The sequence below is a fragment of the Podospora pseudoanserina genome, chromosome 5, assembly GCF_035222485.1.
Source record: "Podospora pseudoanserina strain CBS 124.78 chromosome 5, whole genome shotgun sequence".
Taxonomy (NCBI): domain Eukaryota; kingdom Fungi; phylum Ascomycota; class Sordariomycetes; order Sordariales; family Podosporaceae; genus Podospora; species Podospora pseudoanserina.
The window spans coordinates 2,585,775-2,604,196 of record NC_085924.1 but is presented as its reverse complement, the minus strand read 5'-3'; the positions used below and the strand labels follow the sequence as shown (position 1 = coordinate 2,604,196).

General features: G+C 49.9%; 8 protein-coding genes and 1 non-coding gene across 9 annotated transcripts; 6 read left to right on the top strand and 3 right to left on the bottom strand.

Moving 5' to 3' along the window:
• Positions 1 to 37: 37 nt before the first annotated feature.
• Positions 38 to 808, bottom strand: QC764_0081070 (uncharacterized protein; the record flags this gene model as incomplete). Its single annotated transcript, XM_062940792.1, has 1 exon — positions 38 to 808. The coding sequence occupies one exon, from the start codon at positions 806 to 808 to the stop codon at positions 38 to 40; it is 771 nt and encodes a 256-aa protein (XP_062799196.1).
• A 1,202-nt stretch (positions 809 to 2,010) lies between these two features.
• On the top strand, positions 2,011 to 2,484 carry QC764_512037 (uncharacterized protein; the record flags this gene model as incomplete). Its single annotated transcript, XM_062948428.1, has 1 exon — positions 2,011 to 2,484. The coding sequence occupies one exon, from the start codon at positions 2,011 to 2,013 to the stop codon at positions 2,482 to 2,484; it is 474 nt and encodes a 157-aa protein (XP_062799195.1).
• A 949-nt stretch (positions 2,485 to 3,433) lies between these two features.
• On the top strand, positions 3,434 to 4,173 carry QC764_0081050 (uncharacterized protein; the record flags this gene model as incomplete). Its single annotated transcript, XM_062940791.1, has 3 exons — positions 3,434 to 3,799; positions 3,881 to 3,974; positions 4,037 to 4,173. 3 exons carry the CDS (start codon positions 3,434 to 3,436, stop codon positions 4,171 to 4,173), a joined length of 597 nt encoding a protein of 198 aa, XP_062799194.1.
• A 419-nt stretch (positions 4,174 to 4,592) lies between these two features.
• On the top strand, positions 4,593 to 4,846 carry QC764_0081040 (uncharacterized protein; the record flags this gene model as incomplete). The annotated part of the gene is made up of 2 exons (XM_062940790.1): positions 4,593 to 4,614; positions 4,653 to 4,846. 2 exons carry the CDS (start codon positions 4,593 to 4,595, stop codon positions 4,844 to 4,846), a joined length of 216 nt encoding a protein of 71 aa, XP_062799193.1.
• A 1,914-nt stretch (positions 4,847 to 6,760) lies between these two features.
• On the top strand, positions 6,761 to 7,521 carry QC764_0081030 (uncharacterized protein; the record flags this gene model as incomplete). The annotated part of the gene is made up of 3 exons (XM_062940789.1): positions 6,761 to 6,835; positions 6,896 to 7,149; positions 7,229 to 7,521. 3 exons carry the CDS (start codon positions 6,761 to 6,763, stop codon positions 7,386 to 7,388), a joined length of 489 nt encoding a protein of 162 aa, XP_062799192.1. The 3' UTR covers positions 7,389 to 7,521.
• A 1,287-nt stretch (positions 7,522 to 8,808) lies between these two features.
• Positions 8,809 to 9,304, top strand: QC764_0081020 (uncharacterized protein; the record flags this gene model as incomplete). The annotated part of the gene is made up of 2 exons (XM_062940788.1): positions 8,809 to 8,985; positions 9,032 to 9,304. The coding sequence occupies 2 exons, from the start codon at positions 8,809 to 8,811 to the stop codon at positions 9,302 to 9,304; spliced, it is 450 nt and encodes a 149-aa protein (XP_062799191.1).
• Positions 9,305 to 9,618: 314 nt separating this feature from the next.
• Positions 9,619 to 9,948, top strand: SSN6_2 (glucose repression mediator protein; the record flags this gene model as incomplete). Its single annotated transcript, XM_062948427.1, has 1 exon — positions 9,619 to 9,948. The coding sequence occupies one exon, from the start codon at positions 9,619 to 9,621 to the stop codon at positions 9,946 to 9,948; it is 330 nt and encodes a 109-aa protein (XP_062799190.1).
• A 6,061-nt stretch (positions 9,949 to 16,009) lies between these two features.
• Positions 16,010 to 16,080, bottom strand: QC764_0081000. The gene has a single exon. It is a non-coding gene; the product is annotated as a tRNA-Gly (tRNA).
• Positions 16,081 to 16,320: 240 nt separating this feature from the next.
• QC764_512000 (uncharacterized protein) lies at positions 16,321 to 17,262 on the bottom strand (the record flags this gene model as incomplete). Its single annotated transcript, XM_062948426.1, has 1 exon — positions 16,321 to 17,262. One exon carries the CDS (start codon positions 17,260 to 17,262, stop codon positions 16,321 to 16,323), a length of 942 nt encoding a protein of 313 aa, XP_062799189.1.
• Positions 17,263 to 18,422: the final 1,160 nt, after the last annotated feature.

Here is an 18,422-nt window from a genome sequence, read left to right as displayed (position 1 = left end):
TGCTATGCATCATGCCCCATACGCCTGGCAATGTCATTCAAAATGTCACATTCCTCAAGAAAGCCGCAACGACCTCGCCCAAACTCTCAGTGCCCCCTCTTTCCAACAAATACATACCCTCGTCCTGCACCCCCTCCACAGCGTCCTCGGACCTGCCAACGCGATAACCAACTCCTTCGACTCCCTCCTGCAGCGCCAACCAAGACGCTAACAACATACCCTCCACTAACCACAGCGTTCTCTCGCCCTCGTCTTTGAAAAGCTGCCCATCAATCCCCCCTCCTGATTCTGTTGGAGAATCAACGCTGATAAAGCTATTGTTTGACTCTTCCGGTCCTCTCCACAGCCTCGACGAACCCAAACCATGGAGCTGATCCTCCGCCCTCCCCACCCAATCAAGATAACCGTCAAACCAACCCCCTTCCTCCTCCACCTCACCAGAATACAACGACTCTAGCAGTGCCTCATCCGCCGGTGTCCACTCGTCTAAGCTCGCCGAGCTTGGTGACCAGAGGTACGTCGACGTGGTGAAATCTGGAGAAAGCAGATAATGCTCGTTTTGCGGTTGCCATATCTGTGGAACGGGAAGCATGACAGGGCTGGCAAGAACAGAGCAAACCCCCCCGACTACCATGTCCTTTCCACGCGGTGGCTTTTGTTCTGATATCGATATGGCCAACGATCCATCGCTCTGAATAACAACCACCAACCCATACGTCGTCCTCAACATCAGTGGCGCTCTTGGTGGGGAGGTAGATGAAGACGTGCAAAGCAAGAAGGCGAGGTCTGACGTAGTAAGGGGGTGCATTTTGTTGTCGTAATGATAGCATGGAACTAGACAAAGCCAGAACAGATCGAGACGTGGCTCAAAACAGGATAATTATATCCTACCCAACCGTACCTATGCAGCTTGAAATTCCACAGGCTGGTAAAACTACCTAGCCTTTCTCCTTTCTCCAGACGCCCATCAAAAATCAAGCTCCCAAACCCCAGGATCCTCCCTCAACCGCCCAATCGGCCAAAACACTTGCATGCCTTCCCCCCGAACCTCCCCTCTCCTCCACTCATCCAACACCAGGGCTTGCATCCAAAAATCTCGCATGAGCGGTAGCTAATCCCCTTCAGACAAGTCAATCGCGGCTGCTACCTGCACCAAGTCATAATTGGCTGTCACATATTGCCGTAGTGGAGCGGCGCACCGCTTGCGGCGCTTCCCAACGGTTGGCGGGTAGGTTAAGCGCCGAGGACCACCACACGCCGGGCAGCCTCATTTGTTCGGCTTGTGCCGCTGTCAAGCAATTGGGCAATTTGCAAAGCGAAAAAGCATTTGTTTATCACTGGCTGCTTGCTATCATGTCTAGAAGGCGTTGCGGTGTAATTCCCCTCACAAGTGATCAATACCATCCGGGTGACAAGTTTCATTTTCCCCATCTTGGTCATCTCCCTTATCATCCTTGTCATCGCACGTCCTATCCCCCTCCGCCGGTTTTTGACCATCTTTGTCATTTCCCATTCTGCGACTGCCACTGCCCGGTCACCTGGGTTTCACAAAACTTGGGATAGAGCTGTTGAAGATGTATTGGCTTGTTGTAGGGGAAGCCGGAAGGATGGTGGGTGGAAGGTGGAAAGGAACCCGAACAGGGGGCTCTTGCAACAGCATTTTGTGCATCGAGTAGGTGGCATAATCCATCCACCATGAAGCTGGCAGTTGGCTTTTTAATCGACGACGTTTGTCTTGAGTGTTTGCAATTTCCAAACCCCGGTTTCCGTGATTGCACGATTCAGGAACCGGGGTCTACCACATTTTGTGTTGAACATTAAGCTTTCACCCGTCAAAAGTCTTTGTGAAGCCACCCTGAGCCATCCGTCGCCTCCCCATGGGGTTCTCCGTTCTCGACATCAGGACTGTCAAGGCGGTGTCTCCATGTCCTGACGTTCTTGGTGCCTCTCAAGCAACACTTCACCGCAAACACACATCCCATCATATCAGTCCCTCACCACACATCTGACATGGGAAACTTTTCAGAACGGATGCAGGGCGTCCGCTCGCGCCTCCATCTAACGCGCGAGAAGCCCGCCTCAACTTGCGAACCACGGCCCCCTGAACGTATGAACCGCAAGACGCTCCTCAAAGAATACACTCGGCTCCAACGGCACTGCGACTCGTTGAAGGGCGAGAAGAAGAAGATGGAAAGTGATATGATCTCTATGGAGAGGCGGCATAAAGAGGAATTGGATGAGTCAAAACTGAGTCAAAAGATTGTCAAGTTGGAGGCAACGATCGTCAAGCTTAGGCAGGAGAATGCCTCGCTGAATGCGTTGAGGACGGCGTATTTTCTCCGGAGCCTTGCTTTGGAGCGGAGGCTGAATGATCTCCAGGCGAAGGTGGACAATGCGGGGATGGATAGAGATCGGTGTCAGGAGAGAATAAATTATATGGAGTACCTAAAGAAGGGGAGGGAGAGGCTGGAGAAGTTTGAGTAGGTAGGTGGCGTCGTCTGGGCGGTGCTGGTGGCGGCGGTTGGGAGATGTGAGGTGGACAACACAACCTGGGTGGGAAAAGCCTGGACAAGCCAGAGGACAAGACTTTCTCTTTCCTGCCAACATTATGAGCTTGTCTCCCGAATACAACCACAGTCGCTTCATTGTTGGACATAACATTCCATCGGTTGCCTCTTCAACTTGACAAACAAGTGGCAGGAGGACAATACAAAAGGCAGCAGCAAGCACATCGACGTTGAGGACAAGAATCGTTTGGTGTGAAAGGGCCCCTGAGGGTTCCAGGTTTGATGGTGCGAGATAGGTACCTGATAGATCCAGTAGGCGGCAGCTTATGTACCATCCTTTGGCTCTTCCCCACCAGCGAAGTAGCTAAACATTGTATGTAAATAGCGCAATGGTTAAGGTGCCGCGAGCCACCTGGCCTGGCCAGTTGGGGTTGTGTGACCTGACCGACCCTTCGCTTCAGCTAGTGGGTTCAAGCCCATCATGGTCACCTCTTTTTCCTTTTTTTTTTTTTTAAAAAAAAACTGTTTCTAAATGCACCTGGACAGCAACAAACAGAGATTGGGTTTCGATTACATCTGGTGCTGAGAAGGCCAATGATTTAATGTATGGTTCCATTATTTACCTTTCTCTTTGCAACGAGAGAAGACTCGATGAGCGAGCACTTCGAGTTTCTTCGACAGATCATACCTTTGTCTCAAGAACGATAAACGCAAACATCAGAAAAGGATCCAAACTATGGCTGAGATTACCAACTGAGCTAGGGCCATCCCCAGATGGCACCAAATGATTTCCACAAAGTCAAATCTTGTCCAGTTTTTCGGCCCCCGAACTATATAAAAAGTAACATAAAGCCCAAAGCGACTTCTATCTCGACGACATTAAATCATTCCTGCCCATCTGCTTCAAGACTCTTTTGGCTGCAAACATGCCTCCTCGCAAGGAAATTGGAGTTCCAAGCACCGCACCGACGCGTCGATCATCACGCGTCGCTTCCAGGGAGGCCACGACCACACCGGAGCCCGCACATCCGCCAGGTTTAAAAGCTACGAAGGCATCAGCGTCAGCAACGCCAAAACCACCAAATAGTTCGACAGTTCGGCACAGACCTCGCAGACGCAGTCCCCGCACACAGGCCACCATTGAGGAGGAGCTTGCCGGGGAGGTTCAGGATGCCGCCGCAGGTCAAGATGCTTCAGAGGAGCGGAAGGCTTCAGCCGTCGATTCCTTTGACTGGAGCACCCTGACCCGTGAAAATCAGTTTTGCTATGGCAACGAGGAAGAGCATATCAGCGTTGGAACAGGATTCCATTTGCTTGGAACGAATAAGCATATCCCCTCACAATATCCCTCTCCTTACAACATGCGTTTCTAGATACAGAGTGGGAACTCCAAGATCAACAAGAGTTGGGGTGTGCGGATAATCGGCGGAGCAGACGGGATCAAGATGATTCCTTTCGTCAATATCGGTAAGTCATCATTTTGTTCCCAGCACCACTGCCGATCCTCGCTTGCTGATAACCTGTTACAGAACGTGTCATCATCATCCTCCCAGAGCCCAAAGCCAAGAGACAAAAGAACCACCGCGTGCTTATCGTGCCCACCGCCGCCACTGGCTCTTCCCCATTAAACGGAAGTATCCCAAGATCACCTCATTCAGCCTGCTGAACAAGAACGCAGACAAGGACCTCATTGGAATAATTGGTGAGGTAGCTGATGCCAGCAAGACACATATCTCTCGGTCTTCAGGAAGGTCTTCAATTAGAGACTGAAGCCATTTGGCAAGTCTGTCATTGATGCTACGGACTTCCAAAAAGCTGGGATTTGGGAAGGGAAGACGACAGTAAGGTTCCGGCTCAATTATCAGCCTCACCAAAGGACTGTCAGAGGTATACCAACCATTCCTACCATTGGCCGGGACTTATCGAGCCACATCAGAGCTAGGAGTGCGTTTTCAGGCCACAGCTACTTCCTTCGCGAGGGGCTAGTGTTTTTACACGATTCCAATGGGCGGCATGGTGAAGATCTCCATCTGTTTATTCCCTTCAATTCGTTTAGCAAGTCGCTTTCTCTACTTGCCTACGAGAATGGGGAACCCGTTGGTGTTAGGTACCTGATCGAGGATCTTTCTGAACCGTAATTTGCAGCCAACGCCGATGCGAAGAAGGACGAGCAGAATTCTCTGATGATAGGCTTTGATGAGCTGCCTGTGGAGCTGTTGGATGAGTTGAAGAAGTGGTCAGAGGGAAATAGGATCAAGACGACGAGGATGAACCTGGGCGGTCTTTCTACAACTATGCCGGAAACACACCAGCGTCAGGCTTCACGCCGCCGGGTATGACGGGAAATGATGTAAGAGTCATACCAATCTGCAAGGTATGCTAGCACATTATGAGTTTACTTTCCTTGTTTTCATGTCAGATGGAATCATCTGACATCCAATGCGGTTGTTTTCCTACAAGGGAGCCAGATGTACGCCCTTGTAATTTTCTTTTTTTCTAGACGTTTCACAAAATCATCTGAATTTACTCTTTTACAGCACTTTGAAAGATTCCATACTGGCGTCATCATCCCATCGTTCTCTGGTTATAATCATACTTCATGTCGAGTTGAAAGAGCAGCATGATGGCTTTGAACCAGTAGAACTGAGTTTTGTAAGGAACTAATACCCACCTGTATCTGAGAGCAGATACTTGTAACAGGGAACGGGTTGTTCTTTGCTTTTACACATGATATCAAGCTATCACCACATAGTCTATCAAGAGTTCCAGCAAGAACTACTTTTCAACAAAACGAGGAGCATCAACTCGTTACCCATCAGAGATTTAGCTACCTCCACAGATCCACTCCGCCAGTTCGTTCACTCTGCTCTTGAGGGGCCTTCAAGACGTATATATATCTGTCAACTTTCTTTTTAGAATTCCTTCTCTCCCCATCATCCTCACCTACATCGACAAGCCAGCAAAATGCATTCCTTTACCAACTTCCTTCTAGCCAGCCTGGCCGATACACTCGGCCCCCTCACCCAGTCCGCCTCCGCTGCCGACTTGGTTCAAGTCCACAACCACTGCAGCTTCCCCCTGTACTGGTGGCACAGCGCCTCTGCTGACAACCCCAACGCCTGTGACAAGGGCGTGAACGACCTCTGTATCGGCAAGGGTGGTGAGCCTTTTGAGGCAGCGGCTGGCTCTGCACACGGCTGTGGCATTCTGAAGAACGACAAAGGCGTCTCGGGCAAGATTCGCCGTGGGGACAAGGTCTAGCTAAATACTAGCTTAAGGCCCCGGCATTTACGGCAAGCCCTTTCAACGACCAAAATTTCTACGTCCAAGTCACCTTCCCTGGCTCTTCCGACCCTGCCTACAACACATGCCAAATTCTGTAGTTGGTACCTAGGTAAGCATGAAATAGAATCTGACAAAATCTTCAGCATGAGGGCGTAATCCATTGCCTTGATTCCTTCAGACGTCATTCAAGATGGGAATTGGAAATTCACACATTCGCTGAAAACCTACTGATATCTTGCTTCATTGAGTTTCTCAATTTCGGAAGGTCATTGCCACGTAGTTAGTTTTCGTTCTTTCCACAAGAAGGACTCCGGTCTAGAACACCATTCAGCCATCCACAGTCCAGCCCTAACGCGTTGGTGCTCATCTCCTGGCCTTTGGACGGGATTCGGGAATGCCTTCGGGAGTTCTGATGCGGCGAGAACTAGGTAACCCTTCACCTGCACACCGGCTGCATGAGTTATCACGACCGTAGGCACCTGGGAGCATATATAACATTTCAATAGCTCCTTTCGAGTATCTGAATAATGCAATGATGTCCAACCACTTACAAATATGCATTATGTCCTTGTTGTCGTAGTGTTTGTGGATGTGATTGGCCACTCCGCAGTGACGTCTGGGTTTTGTGCTTCAGCTACGCCACTCCCTCGAGGCTAAGCCCAAAACAAGAGCCTGAGCTGGCTACAAGCTGTTCACCACCCTCTCCAGCCCTGCTAGACAGAAACGCAACCAGGTCTAGAATCAACACCTTCTCACCCTGGGTACGTACACCAACAACTGAACCACACGAGGAGAACAACATTGGCGATGGGAATTGAAGATGGCAGTGCAGTTGTGTTCGGGATGAAGATATAAGGATGCTTGTGTTTCCAACATTCCCAGCATCTCCTGAACATCATCGCTCACACAATTCTTCCTGACACACCATTCCAAACCCATAAGATTAACTTCTAACACGATCACTCAAGATGCCTTCTGAGTCTACCCACAGCGATCCCCCCGGGTCCACCCGCAACTACGGAGAGTTCTTCTCCTGGTTTGAGGTAGGTGCACACCCAGTCCTCCGTAGAATCCCCCTAGAACTAACACCTGATCAAAAACAGACTCACTACGGCGAGAACAAGCCCGGTGACTCCATCAACGAGATCAACGGCCAATCCGCCGACATCAACAAGGGCTTTGGAGGCGAGTACGTCTGGCTCGTCCCCAAGCGCGCGCCCAGGCCCAAGATGATGGTCGACAATTTCTGGACCGACATCCGCGGCAGCCCCGACGGCAACCGCAATGACGACCTTGCCAAGGGTGCCGGCGGTGACTACCGCTACTTCTCATGGTCCAACAATATGGATGCCACTCAGTGAGTTGTTTCGAATCCTGGGAGCCCGTGCTTGTTTTCCTGGATAGTAGCTAACGACTCTCCTTTCTTGTTTCACCAGCTTTGTTACCGATGTTGCTCTTTGGAGAACCGGTGACGCTCAGCACAGCCCCCCGGATGGCTGGGACAGCATGACGGGTGACATCAACAAGGATCGTGGCGGCGACTATCTGTACCTGGTGTGGCGCAAGAAGCAATACTGCGGACCCAAGGGTTTCTAGGTGCCTAGTTCTGGTACTCTGTGCTTTGGGGTGGAGAGCGATTTAGTGTGCTACCTCGGTAGCAACATCGTCCATAGTTTCACAGGCTAGCCGTGACTGAATTACCTATCCATCTGCGCGAACTGCATCCTACCCTGATACTCTCTGTTCATTGGTGGTCAGGGTCTGACTATATCCGCGTCTGTCCGCGCACATTGCTTGTGTTGGGCTGGTGGCCTAGGCAAATCACTGGCTGCGAAAGTGAGGCCAAAATGGCCAAAATGGTAGACAAATTGGTGATACAGTAATCAGTTGTTGGTTATTCAGTTTAAAAGTAAACAAATAGGAAACCCGACCTTGAAAGCAAATAGGTGTGGGTCTGGTAAAAACCCGGGCCATTTGTATGGTGCCCCACAGCTTGTCAAACCTGATCAATTCCGCTCAAGGCAGAGGTGGGGTAAGGTATCTGGTAGACCTTGAACTCGCCATCTACGCAGTAGAAGAATCAACGCTCCGGGTTTGTGCCGACAACAGCGGGCATCTGTGAGCGAGATCATCGCCGTGCTGGGCCTCTTCGAACGGGTTGTCCTAGAGCTCCGCAACTACAAGGATGCGCCCGCTCATTTCCAACAGCTGAGCATTGAACTTGACCTCCTCAGCAGCACCCTGCGACATGCCTCCCAATTTCGGCCCTCCAACGATGATGAGTGCCGAAATATCGGCAAGATCGGCGCGATTGGCATGCACTACCTCATTCCCCTCCAGGCCATGGCGGACAAAATGAGGGCGAAGGAGGGCAGTCTCGGCCACTTTCGAACTACACGGAGCCTTGCCAGCATTGGAACTCGACTCCATTGGTCCATGATATCGCATAAAGAACATCGATGGGCTTCGCACGACTATTCTATCCAAGATGTTGGCCATCAACATGTTACTTAGCACACAGCAGCTGTAGGTTATTTGTGTTATAAGAATCGATCTGGAGTGACTATATGAGCTAATCGTCGCAGTGGTCAGATCAAGAGGCTCTCCTCGGAGGTTGAACATGCTGGAAACGCCCAAGCCGCTCTTGTCGAGAAGCACTCGAGCGCTCTCATGCGGCAGACATCGTCCATTTTTACCATTGTTGCGGCAACCCCAAAGGCCATCGCAGATCTTCAATCACTCACAGCCACCCAAGCGACAAAACAATCCCAAGAAGCTCAGACAGTCCGTAGAGGGCTGGAAGCTGTGACCAAGCACATGGAGCAGTTGTCCACCGCAACGAGCAAGTCATGGACCATGGCTCAACGCCACGCGGATGCCATAGGCCGGGCGGTGAAGAGACTTGCGGTGTTGATAAAAGATATCCGAGAGCTCTTCATTTTGTAATGCTGAGCACTTCCCGAGACCTGTGGCTTTCTCTGACACCCAGCCTAGTCTAGCAACATGTTCCAAGGAGATGCTGGAGGCAATTGGGCGGAATACGCTTTTACTACTTCACATCGCCAACCAAATGAAACGCGTCGTTCAAGCTATTGAGGCTATTCCGCGCCATGTTGACGTTGATGTCGTCCGCCGGGACGACGCTCTGGGCGACACGTGGGGCTTGCCACTTCAAGCCTGCAGGTCATGGAATGTGAGTTATCCAGTGTAAGGTGTCCGCATTTTGTATTAATTAAAAGCGGTCCTTCGGCAACATGCTTCAGCACGTAATCTTTGCAGGGAGACCTGGGCTTCAAAGAGTCATCAACGGCCAATTTGTTATCACCTTCGCGACAAGTGGCATGAGAGTTGATGAATATAACTGGCATGCCTTCATCAAAAGGGACATCCATATCCAACAAGCCATGGTGGTATCTCGGGCGAACACTGGGAAGAATGCTCACGCCAAAAAATGCCCATTTCCTGGGTGTGTTGGTGAGATCGCAAAAGGTGACCGTGCGGGGACATGGTAAGTCGTCTGTTACCTCCCCGTCTTGATCAGCGATAATAACCAAGTCCTATTTCAGCTCCGTCTGTAGGCGCCAGGCATCGTCAAATAAGGAGGGCAGTCGCGCTATCAAGTTGGTAGGCTGGACGCAGAACTCTGACGAGGTCCCCGGTGGTTTACCAGTCAGTGGTACTATCCAAAATCGTGGGGGGCCGCAGCTACCCCTGATGCAACGTGCTCAAGAATTGCAGCACTTTCTTCGAGTCCACATCTCTGAACCGGCCGAACCTGTCCGCGACATGGATGAAGCTCTGTCTAGGCTAACAGCGGATAGCACCGATGCGGCTGCCAATGCTTTTATCGGTCTGCATCATTTTATTGCATGGGAGGAAGACCCAGAGCGCCTTGGAGGTCCCCGTGAAGCGAAACGTTGCTTCCAAGCAGCTGTCAATTCAGGTATCCAATACCTTAACTTGCCGAGTCCAGAGCAATAGGATTATCACTAATGTCTTAATTATGGCAAATCCCTCTGTTGCTGATTATTGGTACTTGTTAGGCAGGGCACAGATGGCCATGAATGATTACCGTGGAAGCTATGAGAGCCTACAGCAAGCTGTATGTCGCAAACCACGGGCCCCTGAAATCTGGGTAACTGTTGGAATATTATAACGTACATTATAAGCGAGTGAAACAGATAAGCGAGTGAAACAGATAAGCGAGTGAAACACTTTCCACCAGTCTACCACAACTAACCTCGATTGCTATACAACAATATTAAGAACCAACTATAATAACATCAGAAACAGCTGAGTCTGAGGCATCTGCAGCCTCCTGGCAAGTGCGCGCATTATGGCCAGGCTTGCCGCATACACCACAGCACTGAGTCTTCGTACGAGACCCCCCTGTACTACCACCACTTTGTCGATTTTCCTGGATTACCTGCTCGCCTACAGCCTTCTGATCCAGTAGATCCTGTGCCTCTTGTACGGTAAGTGACCCTCCAAGCCTCACACGTGTTTTTTTGGCTCTCCGTCTCTTACTAAGTGCCTCATTGGCCTTTCGCAGTGCCGAGAGCTCCATACGTAGAAGAGCCACCTCGTGCATCACAGTCATTGTACCTTTAGCTAATCGATCCACAGCAGTCAACATAGATATTGGAGAGCTACCCTGGTGGTTTGATATCCGAGTTTTAATAAGCTCTGACTGTGAGGTAGCTTCTCGAGGGTTGTGTAGTGTTTGGGAGAGCCAAGAGAGTACCGTACCCGGCCTTAAGGATAGGGGTGTTGGCGTACGAAGCTTTATATCCAGCTTAGAAAGCACCCTCTCTGGATCGTATAGCACAAGGCCAGCACCCGCAAAGCTACCCTATATATTCTTCTCCGTTATAGAGGCGAAGGAGGCCTTGCGGAAGGCACAGAGGAACTCGAGCTTGCTTACGTGGTTGATATGTATGCGCATCAAGTCCTCGATCTGGCGGCCGTACGCTTGCTTCAATGGCCCAAAGCAGCCGATATCGAGTGGCTAGAAGTAATATGAAAAATACAGAGGCATACAGAGCGTAATAATATTATTCTACTGGCAGTAGCGCTCGAATTCAGTCGAGTAGTGGCTTTCGTGGCCATCGAGGATCAACAACCGGTATTTGCCCTTTATCCGGGGCGCCGTATAGTAATCGAAGTACTTAATCCAATCTAGGTCTACCGGATTAGTAGTCCAGCCATTATCGGTAATTACGATGCGCCAGGTAGACGGTAGATTACACTCGGTATACCAGTTACCAAAGTAGTACTACGCGGCTAAAATAATAAAAGGAGGGATGGCCCAACCGAGGGCATTAACTCCCTAGATTACCGTTGCCCATTCGCGGTTACTAGGCTGGGCTAATTTCGCCTTACTAAGGCCGTCCGAGGTTATAACTACCATACCTACGAAAATAATACCTATCATAAACCCAGTCTCGTCGAAGTTATAGATATCGTTATCTACAATACCGTACTTAGCCTTAGTGTTCCGTACGAGCGCAAACCACTCGGCAATAACCTTTAGATCCTCGCACTTAGCCCTCTAGTAGTCATATCTACGCGTAAAACGCATACGGAGCTATGGCTAGCGTTTAACAAAGTTATATGCCCAGAGCTTACCAACAGGGGGCGCGTCGCGTACGCGTAGTAGTTAGTTAGCTATATCTTCCACACTACGCAATCTTAGTGGAAAAGCTCGCGCACATAGCTCAATAATATATTAAACAATAGCATCCTCTTCTAATTGCGTAAGCTTTCTCGAATTGGGCGTAGTATCGCGTCGTGCAGGCCTGCCGTCGCGTCGTCGCATAAGTGTCGCGGGGCTAACGCTATAGATCTTCGCTGCAGCCCGAAGACCAAGAGTATGGTCATTTTGGAGAGCTTCAAGTGCAAGATTAATTCTGGCCTCGTAGGAAGGTAAAGCCATAGTTCGTTGTGGAAGAATTCAAGGTTAAGGGTAGAGGATATGCGACGCGGTGGAAAGTGTTTCACTCGCTTATCTGTTTCACTCGCTTATAATGTACGTTAACGTATATTATAAGCGAGTGACCCATATAAGCGAGTGACCCACTTCCTTCGTGACATGACACCTTCGCACTCAACAACAATTTCCTCAACCATCCAAAATGCCTTCTAATTCAAATAAAGCCCACATAATCTTAGCCCTCCAAGCGCTTCAAAACGACAAGAATCTAAGCGAACGAGCCGCAGCTAAGATCTATAGAGTCGATCGTAAGACTCTAGGGCGTCGGCGCGCTGGCCGGCCTGCACGACGCGATACTACGCCCAAATCGAAAAAGCTCACTCAATCTAAAGAGGATGCTATTGTTCAATACGTTATTGAGCTATATGCGCGAGCTTTTCCACCAAGATTACGTGGTGTAGAAGATATGGCCAACCAACTGCTACGCGTACGCGACGCGCACCCTGTTAGCAAGCTCTGGGCACACAACTTCGTTAAACGCCAGCCACAGCTCCGTACGCGTTTTACGCGTAGATACGACTACTAAAGGGCTAAGTGCGAGGATCCAAAAGTCATTACCGAGTGGTTTACGCTCGTACGGAACACTAAAGCCAAGTACGGTATTATAGATAACGATATCTATAACTTCGACGAAATTGGATTCATAATAGGTATTATCTTCGCGGGCATAATAATTATAACCTCGGACGGCCTTAGTAAGGCAAAACTAGCCTAGCCTAGTAACCGCGAATGGGTAACGGTAATCCAGGAAGTTAATACCCTCGGCCGGGCTATCCCTCCCTTTATCATTTTAGCCGCGCAATACCACCTCGCCAACTAGTATACCAAGTATAATCTACCGTCTACCTAGCGCATCGCAACCACCGATAATAGCTAGACTACCAATCCGGTAAGCCTAGATTAGATCAAGCACTTCGACTATCACACAGCGTCCCGTATAAAGGGTAAATACCGGTTACTAATCCTCGATGGCCACGAAAGCCACTACTCGACCGAATTCAAGCGCCACTACCAGCAAAACAACATTATTACGCTCTATATACCTCCACACTCCTCCCACCTCCTCCAGCCACTCGATGTTGGCTGCTTTAGGCCGCTAAAACAAGCGTACGGTCGCCAGATCGAGGACTTAATGCGCATGTATATCAACCACATAAGCAAGCTCGAGTTCCTCTGTGCCTTCCGCGAAGCCTTCTTCGCCTCTATAATAGAGAAGAATATACAGGGTGGCTTTACGGGTGCTGGCCTTATACCGTACGATCCAAAAAGGGTACTTTCTAAGCTAGATATAAAGCTTTATACGCCAACACCTCCAAACTTACGGCCCGGCACTGCACAACCTTGGGTCTCCCAGACACCACATAACCCTCGAGAAGCCAATTCACAATCAACGCTCATCAAGACTCGCATTACTAACCATCAAAATAGCTCCCCAACTTCAATGCTAGCTACGGTAGACCAGCTTACTAAGGGTACAACGGCTATAATGCACCAGGTGGCTCTCCTTCGTGCAGAGGTCTCTTCGCTCCGTAAGGCCAATGAGGCACTAAGTAAGCGCCGGAGAGCCAAAAAAACACGTGTGAGGCTTGGAGGGTCACTTACTGTACAAGAGGCACAGGATCTACTGGATCAGAAGGCCGTGGATGGGGAGGGAATGCAAGAAACGCAGCCGGATAGTAGTAATGCAGGGGGCTCGTACGAAGGTTCGGTGCTGTGGTGTATGCGGTAAGCCTGGCCATAATGCGCGCACTTGCCAGGAGGCTGCAGAAGCATCTGATTCAGCTGTTTCTGATGTAATTATAGTTAATTCCTTGTGTTGATGTGGTGCAATTGAGGATGGTTTGTCAGGGTGTGGTGGGAGGTGGGTCACTCGCTTATATGGGTCAGTCGCTTATAATATACGTTATTACAATATTGAACAATTTAGAGACTCCCTGGACACTATTTCACGGTCGGTAAACCGGAACCCTTCTTTGTGGTTAAACCGGCATAACTTAGGAGTTCTGGTGCTCAAATTCCCCAAGTGTGTTCACAAGCTTTTCTGCTGACCTTGTTTCATTGCGATCAGTACAACCAGTGTAATCAGCAGCGTGATGCGATGGAAGGTTTCGAAAGATGCCTTGAGCTACGTCCGGATCTTCCCACTGTACCGACTCCTCAAACAGCATTTTGAAAACTCTGCAACGATACCTCCCGTCCAGCATAAAATTTAAAAGATGAAAGACAGTGACCTCACACCTACTATGCAGGAATACAATGAGCCGCATGGTGATGATGCGATCATCAGACCCATAGTCGAATCCGGGGAGCTAGACTCCGAAGCACAGATCGGGGATGAGGATTCTGCGTCCGATATTACTGAGGATAGTATGTGAGAAATCAGTCATGGCGAAAGAGCGGGTGATGGTGAAGTGGTGGGGGAGTGTACCATGCCCGGCTAGAAAGCAAAGCGGAGCCCTACGTGGTGTCAGCCCTGCACACATAAATCCCCTGACTTGGCCAATCAAAGCTCTTTGCTTTTCTTTCCCCTTTAGCATAGCTTTAGTTAACCAGGTGTGATACTACATTAGGTTTGACTCAGTAAACCAACCGACCGTGACACAACGAGCCTAATGTCTATGCGTGGGTTGAGGGCTGTTTCGATTCTCTTTATCTACCTTGCGTGCTCATTGTCACGAATAGCCAACAAGAAAACACAAGGCACGCGGCCGTATTCCGGCCACGGGGATACACCCAAGCCAATGATCTATACAGAAAACAAGACTAATTACCCAGGCAGTGCCACGCAACAAAACACTGCTTACATACACACTCATCTACGCATATTAGAGCACCGTCTCACAAGATCCCACTGCTCCTTGTGATTCAAGACATATCCACTGATCAGGTCTGCCTGAGCAAAGACAATCGTTTGTGGCGGATGGTAAAGCACATCGCAAACACGTCTCTCAGAACGGGGACGATGATACAGCAGCCGAACCATACCCGGTCTTCCGTTGTTGGAAAAGCCAAGTGGATGAATGAAAGGGCGGATATATTTAGGCCGATCAGTTGAGGTTTGCAAGTTGGCGAAGTGCTCAAAGTCCCTGAAGACATGGGGATAGGGAATATATCCTGGGGATCCCCCTGTGATATGGTTAGACTCGGAGGGGGCAACGCGGAACTGGTCTTGAACAATCGAGGCCGGGATGTGCAAGTATAGGGAATGGTCAGCAAGGTGCGGGCAGTGGTACTAAACAGAAGAGTTAAAAAGCATGTCGAGAGCATTGCGTGGGTGACTTTTTACTACTTGTCTAATGTCAATGAGCTCACGCCATTGAGTCTTTTGCATTAACTCAGGCCCATGCAGCCAGATACAACCAATTGGCCACTTATGCTCATCAAAGCTGTTGGTTACGATAACATAAGTTCTTGTTGGGTCAAATACGGGGAAATGATTGACGGGAGTTGGGCCCTTGCCAGCGAGGTTGTCGTTGGTTTTGTCCATCCTGTAAATAATATTTAAAGATGTCTCAAGATAGAGCTGAATAAGGATCGGCTGGCCGCAGCAAAACCCATTGACGGTACAGGTTAGATATGCTATAGAGATTGATTTGTACGACTAGTTTTGGAGAAGAACTTTTTACTTCATTATATACTCTCCTCCCCTTCAGCCAGCTCCACCCACATGGTCTTGTCATGGCACCTTTCCCACATGAGCTACAACATGCCAGACATGTAAACCCCTAGCGCACTAACCACATGGTTCAGAAAGAGTCTTCCAACCAAAACCATCTGGTGTCAGGCGCTCTCTCGAATTCCCTGCTCAAAACACAAAGCATTGTTCCTACACAAACCCCAGTCAACAAGCAGCAAAGCTAGCAATACAACTGAATGCCGAATCCGAAACCGAGCTTGAGCTACTTCCAAGAAGGGCGCGGCATAATAATTTGCAGTTCGAAGAACATCCAGAAGAATGACCTGTCGGCTTTCTCAACTCTTAACAGTAGATAGGTTCAAGGGTCCTGGTAGCCAGGAGGCTCAGAGTCAGGGGCTCAGGGGCATATCATGGTCCGTGCACAAGGACATAACAATGGAACAGAGGCAGGGGACCAACTTGCTTTGTCCTTCTAAGACTCTTCAACCTATTCTAGTTCCATGTTAGTTTACGATGCTCGTCCCATCCCATCCGCCAGTCCTTTGATGAAGTCAATTTCTGAACTAACCAGTATCCAATCATCAAACAGCATCAGTGGTTTAGTGGTAAAATCCATCGTTGCCATCGATGGGCCCCGTGTTCGATTCACGGCTGATGCATGCGTTTTGCTGCATCATCAAAAAATAGCATTCTTCTCAGGCGATAATTAATTTTCTTCTTGCTAATAAACTATTATTCGCCCATCAGAATTCGCCATGAGATAGCTACAGTCCTCCAAGACAAAGTCACACCACCAAAAGCCGCAACCGCTACCTTTTCCCATAGTCAATGATACAACAACAGCCTCGCATGCTCATCGTTACACCAAACATACCTGCCACCCCTTCATACCAACCTTCTCACTCATTCAACACCCCCGCTCTAAGCGGCACCAGCCCCCAAACCCTCCAAAACTCCCTCGAGTCATAACACCTCCCCAGCATTTCCATCCCCCTCGGCAGCGCTCTCACTCCCTCCTCTTCCATCAACTCCCTCACCCACCTCCCCTGCTCCCTCACCTCACCACCCTCTCCCTCTGCCCACCCTGCCAACAGCGCCCACCAATCATAAACAAAGCCATCAGTCAACATCCACCTCTCCCCTTTCCCCCCTCCATTCTCCCACTTGTCCTCCTCATTAGTGACAATCTTGACCACCGCCCGGGCAATATCCTCCCCATGAATCATATGCAGGCTTGTCTTCCCCTTGATCGCCTCCTTGGTAGCAGCCACTCTCCCAATCCAATTAACTGGCTTCCTCTCCCCTCCCCACAGCCCACTCAAGTTGAGCACGCACCCTCCCAATTCAAGAAGCTCCTTCTCAGCGATCACCCTGGGGTTGGCCTCATTAATAGGGGAATGCCGATTCACCCAGGGATCACCTCCCCTCTTCTCTGCCAACTCTCTCTCCACCCTCTCCTTATCCGCCGCAGCAGTGGTGCGACCCGCACCCCAAATACCCGTTGAGCCAAGCTGGATGAACCGGGCTTTGTGAGAGGTGGAGGAAGAGTGGGATTGATGTGTGGAGTTGTACATTTCGATCAATGTCTTGGAGGGGCCATTGCCGGTGAGGGGGAAAGTGATCAGGACGTATTTCGCTGCTGGGAGGGCGGCAATCGCGGAGCGGAGCTCCTCTTGTGGTGTGTTGGCGGGGTCGAACTTGAAGCGGATTGTCGGGACGCCCGAGACGGTTCGGCCGGTTGTGGTGGTGGCGGCGAAGGGGATGGAGGAGGTGGTGAGGAGGGGGATAAGGAAGGTGGATGTCCAGCCTGCGCCGAGGATGAGGACGGTGAGCTGCTCCATTGTTGTGGTGAGGTTGTGAGAATTTGTTGACAATGAGTGAGCGATGACCTCAGCGGTTGAGTGTAGGCAGTGAGGTGGAATTGGAGGGTTGTCAAGCTGTCTTGAAGTACTCGAAGGGAAATTCTGAGAAGAAAATCCTTGAGCGAAAGTATTCGAGTGCTTTCTGACGTTGATCGGTGGCTCTTGTATCGATTATGTGTCTGGAGCGGCAATGCAGCGATCGGGAGCATGGTGGGGGCCGCTGCAAAAGCTGGGCCGGGCGGGGAGGAACTCGCAAAGTGGAGCTTTTAGGGTTAACAGCGGCAACCGTAAAATAAGCTGAGCCACATATCGGCCGTATCGCTGGAATCATTGTAAAAAGCCGATGGAAGGAGCTCAGTGGTATTGAGCATACTCGAGCGGGAAACCGTTGTTGGCCGCCGCGGACCGAGGCGAAGGCAACTTCTACGGGTGCAACACACCTGATTCAAGGGTTAAGGCCGAAGCTGAAAGTAGGGCTTAGCGGAAACCCGAGACTTGGTCACAAAGAGCTTGTCAACAAATACACAAAGACATTTTGTCAGAATATGATACCGCTCTCTACCACATTGTTGGGTGAGGGACAAAAAGACGGGGAAATAGGTACTTGGGAAGGAGCTCAACTACAATTAGATGGGCTGGACAAGCAAGACCTTAATCTGCCAACACCCGGCTTTACACTTCTGATGTCCTTACCTTGGTCATAAAACAACCAGTGGTACCTGCACGTCACAGATCTATCTTCAGCAAAATCAATGGTTCAAAAACAACAGACACACCAACCATGAACCCCCCTTGGCCCGTGCATACCCTTTAACCCCTGAACCCATTGTTGACGTTCTCTTAAAGTGACAACCCAGAATCACCACAGCTTTGTCTTCATGATTCCCAGGCCACAACTTGTTGCAGGACGAGCCTAAGTCTGATGTTCAATCAAAGGTGCCCTTAGAAGTGAGTTGGGCGATTCTGAAGTATAAGCCGTGGTCGTTACGGAGCTTGATCGTCGTCATATCTGAGAAAGTTTGCTTATATCTACGATCATTGAGATTTACACCCAATGATACGCCTTGCTCAATCGAGACTCGAAGAACATTGAAGCACCCAATGCTCTTGTGTCCTGTGATTGGGCACGGAACACAAGA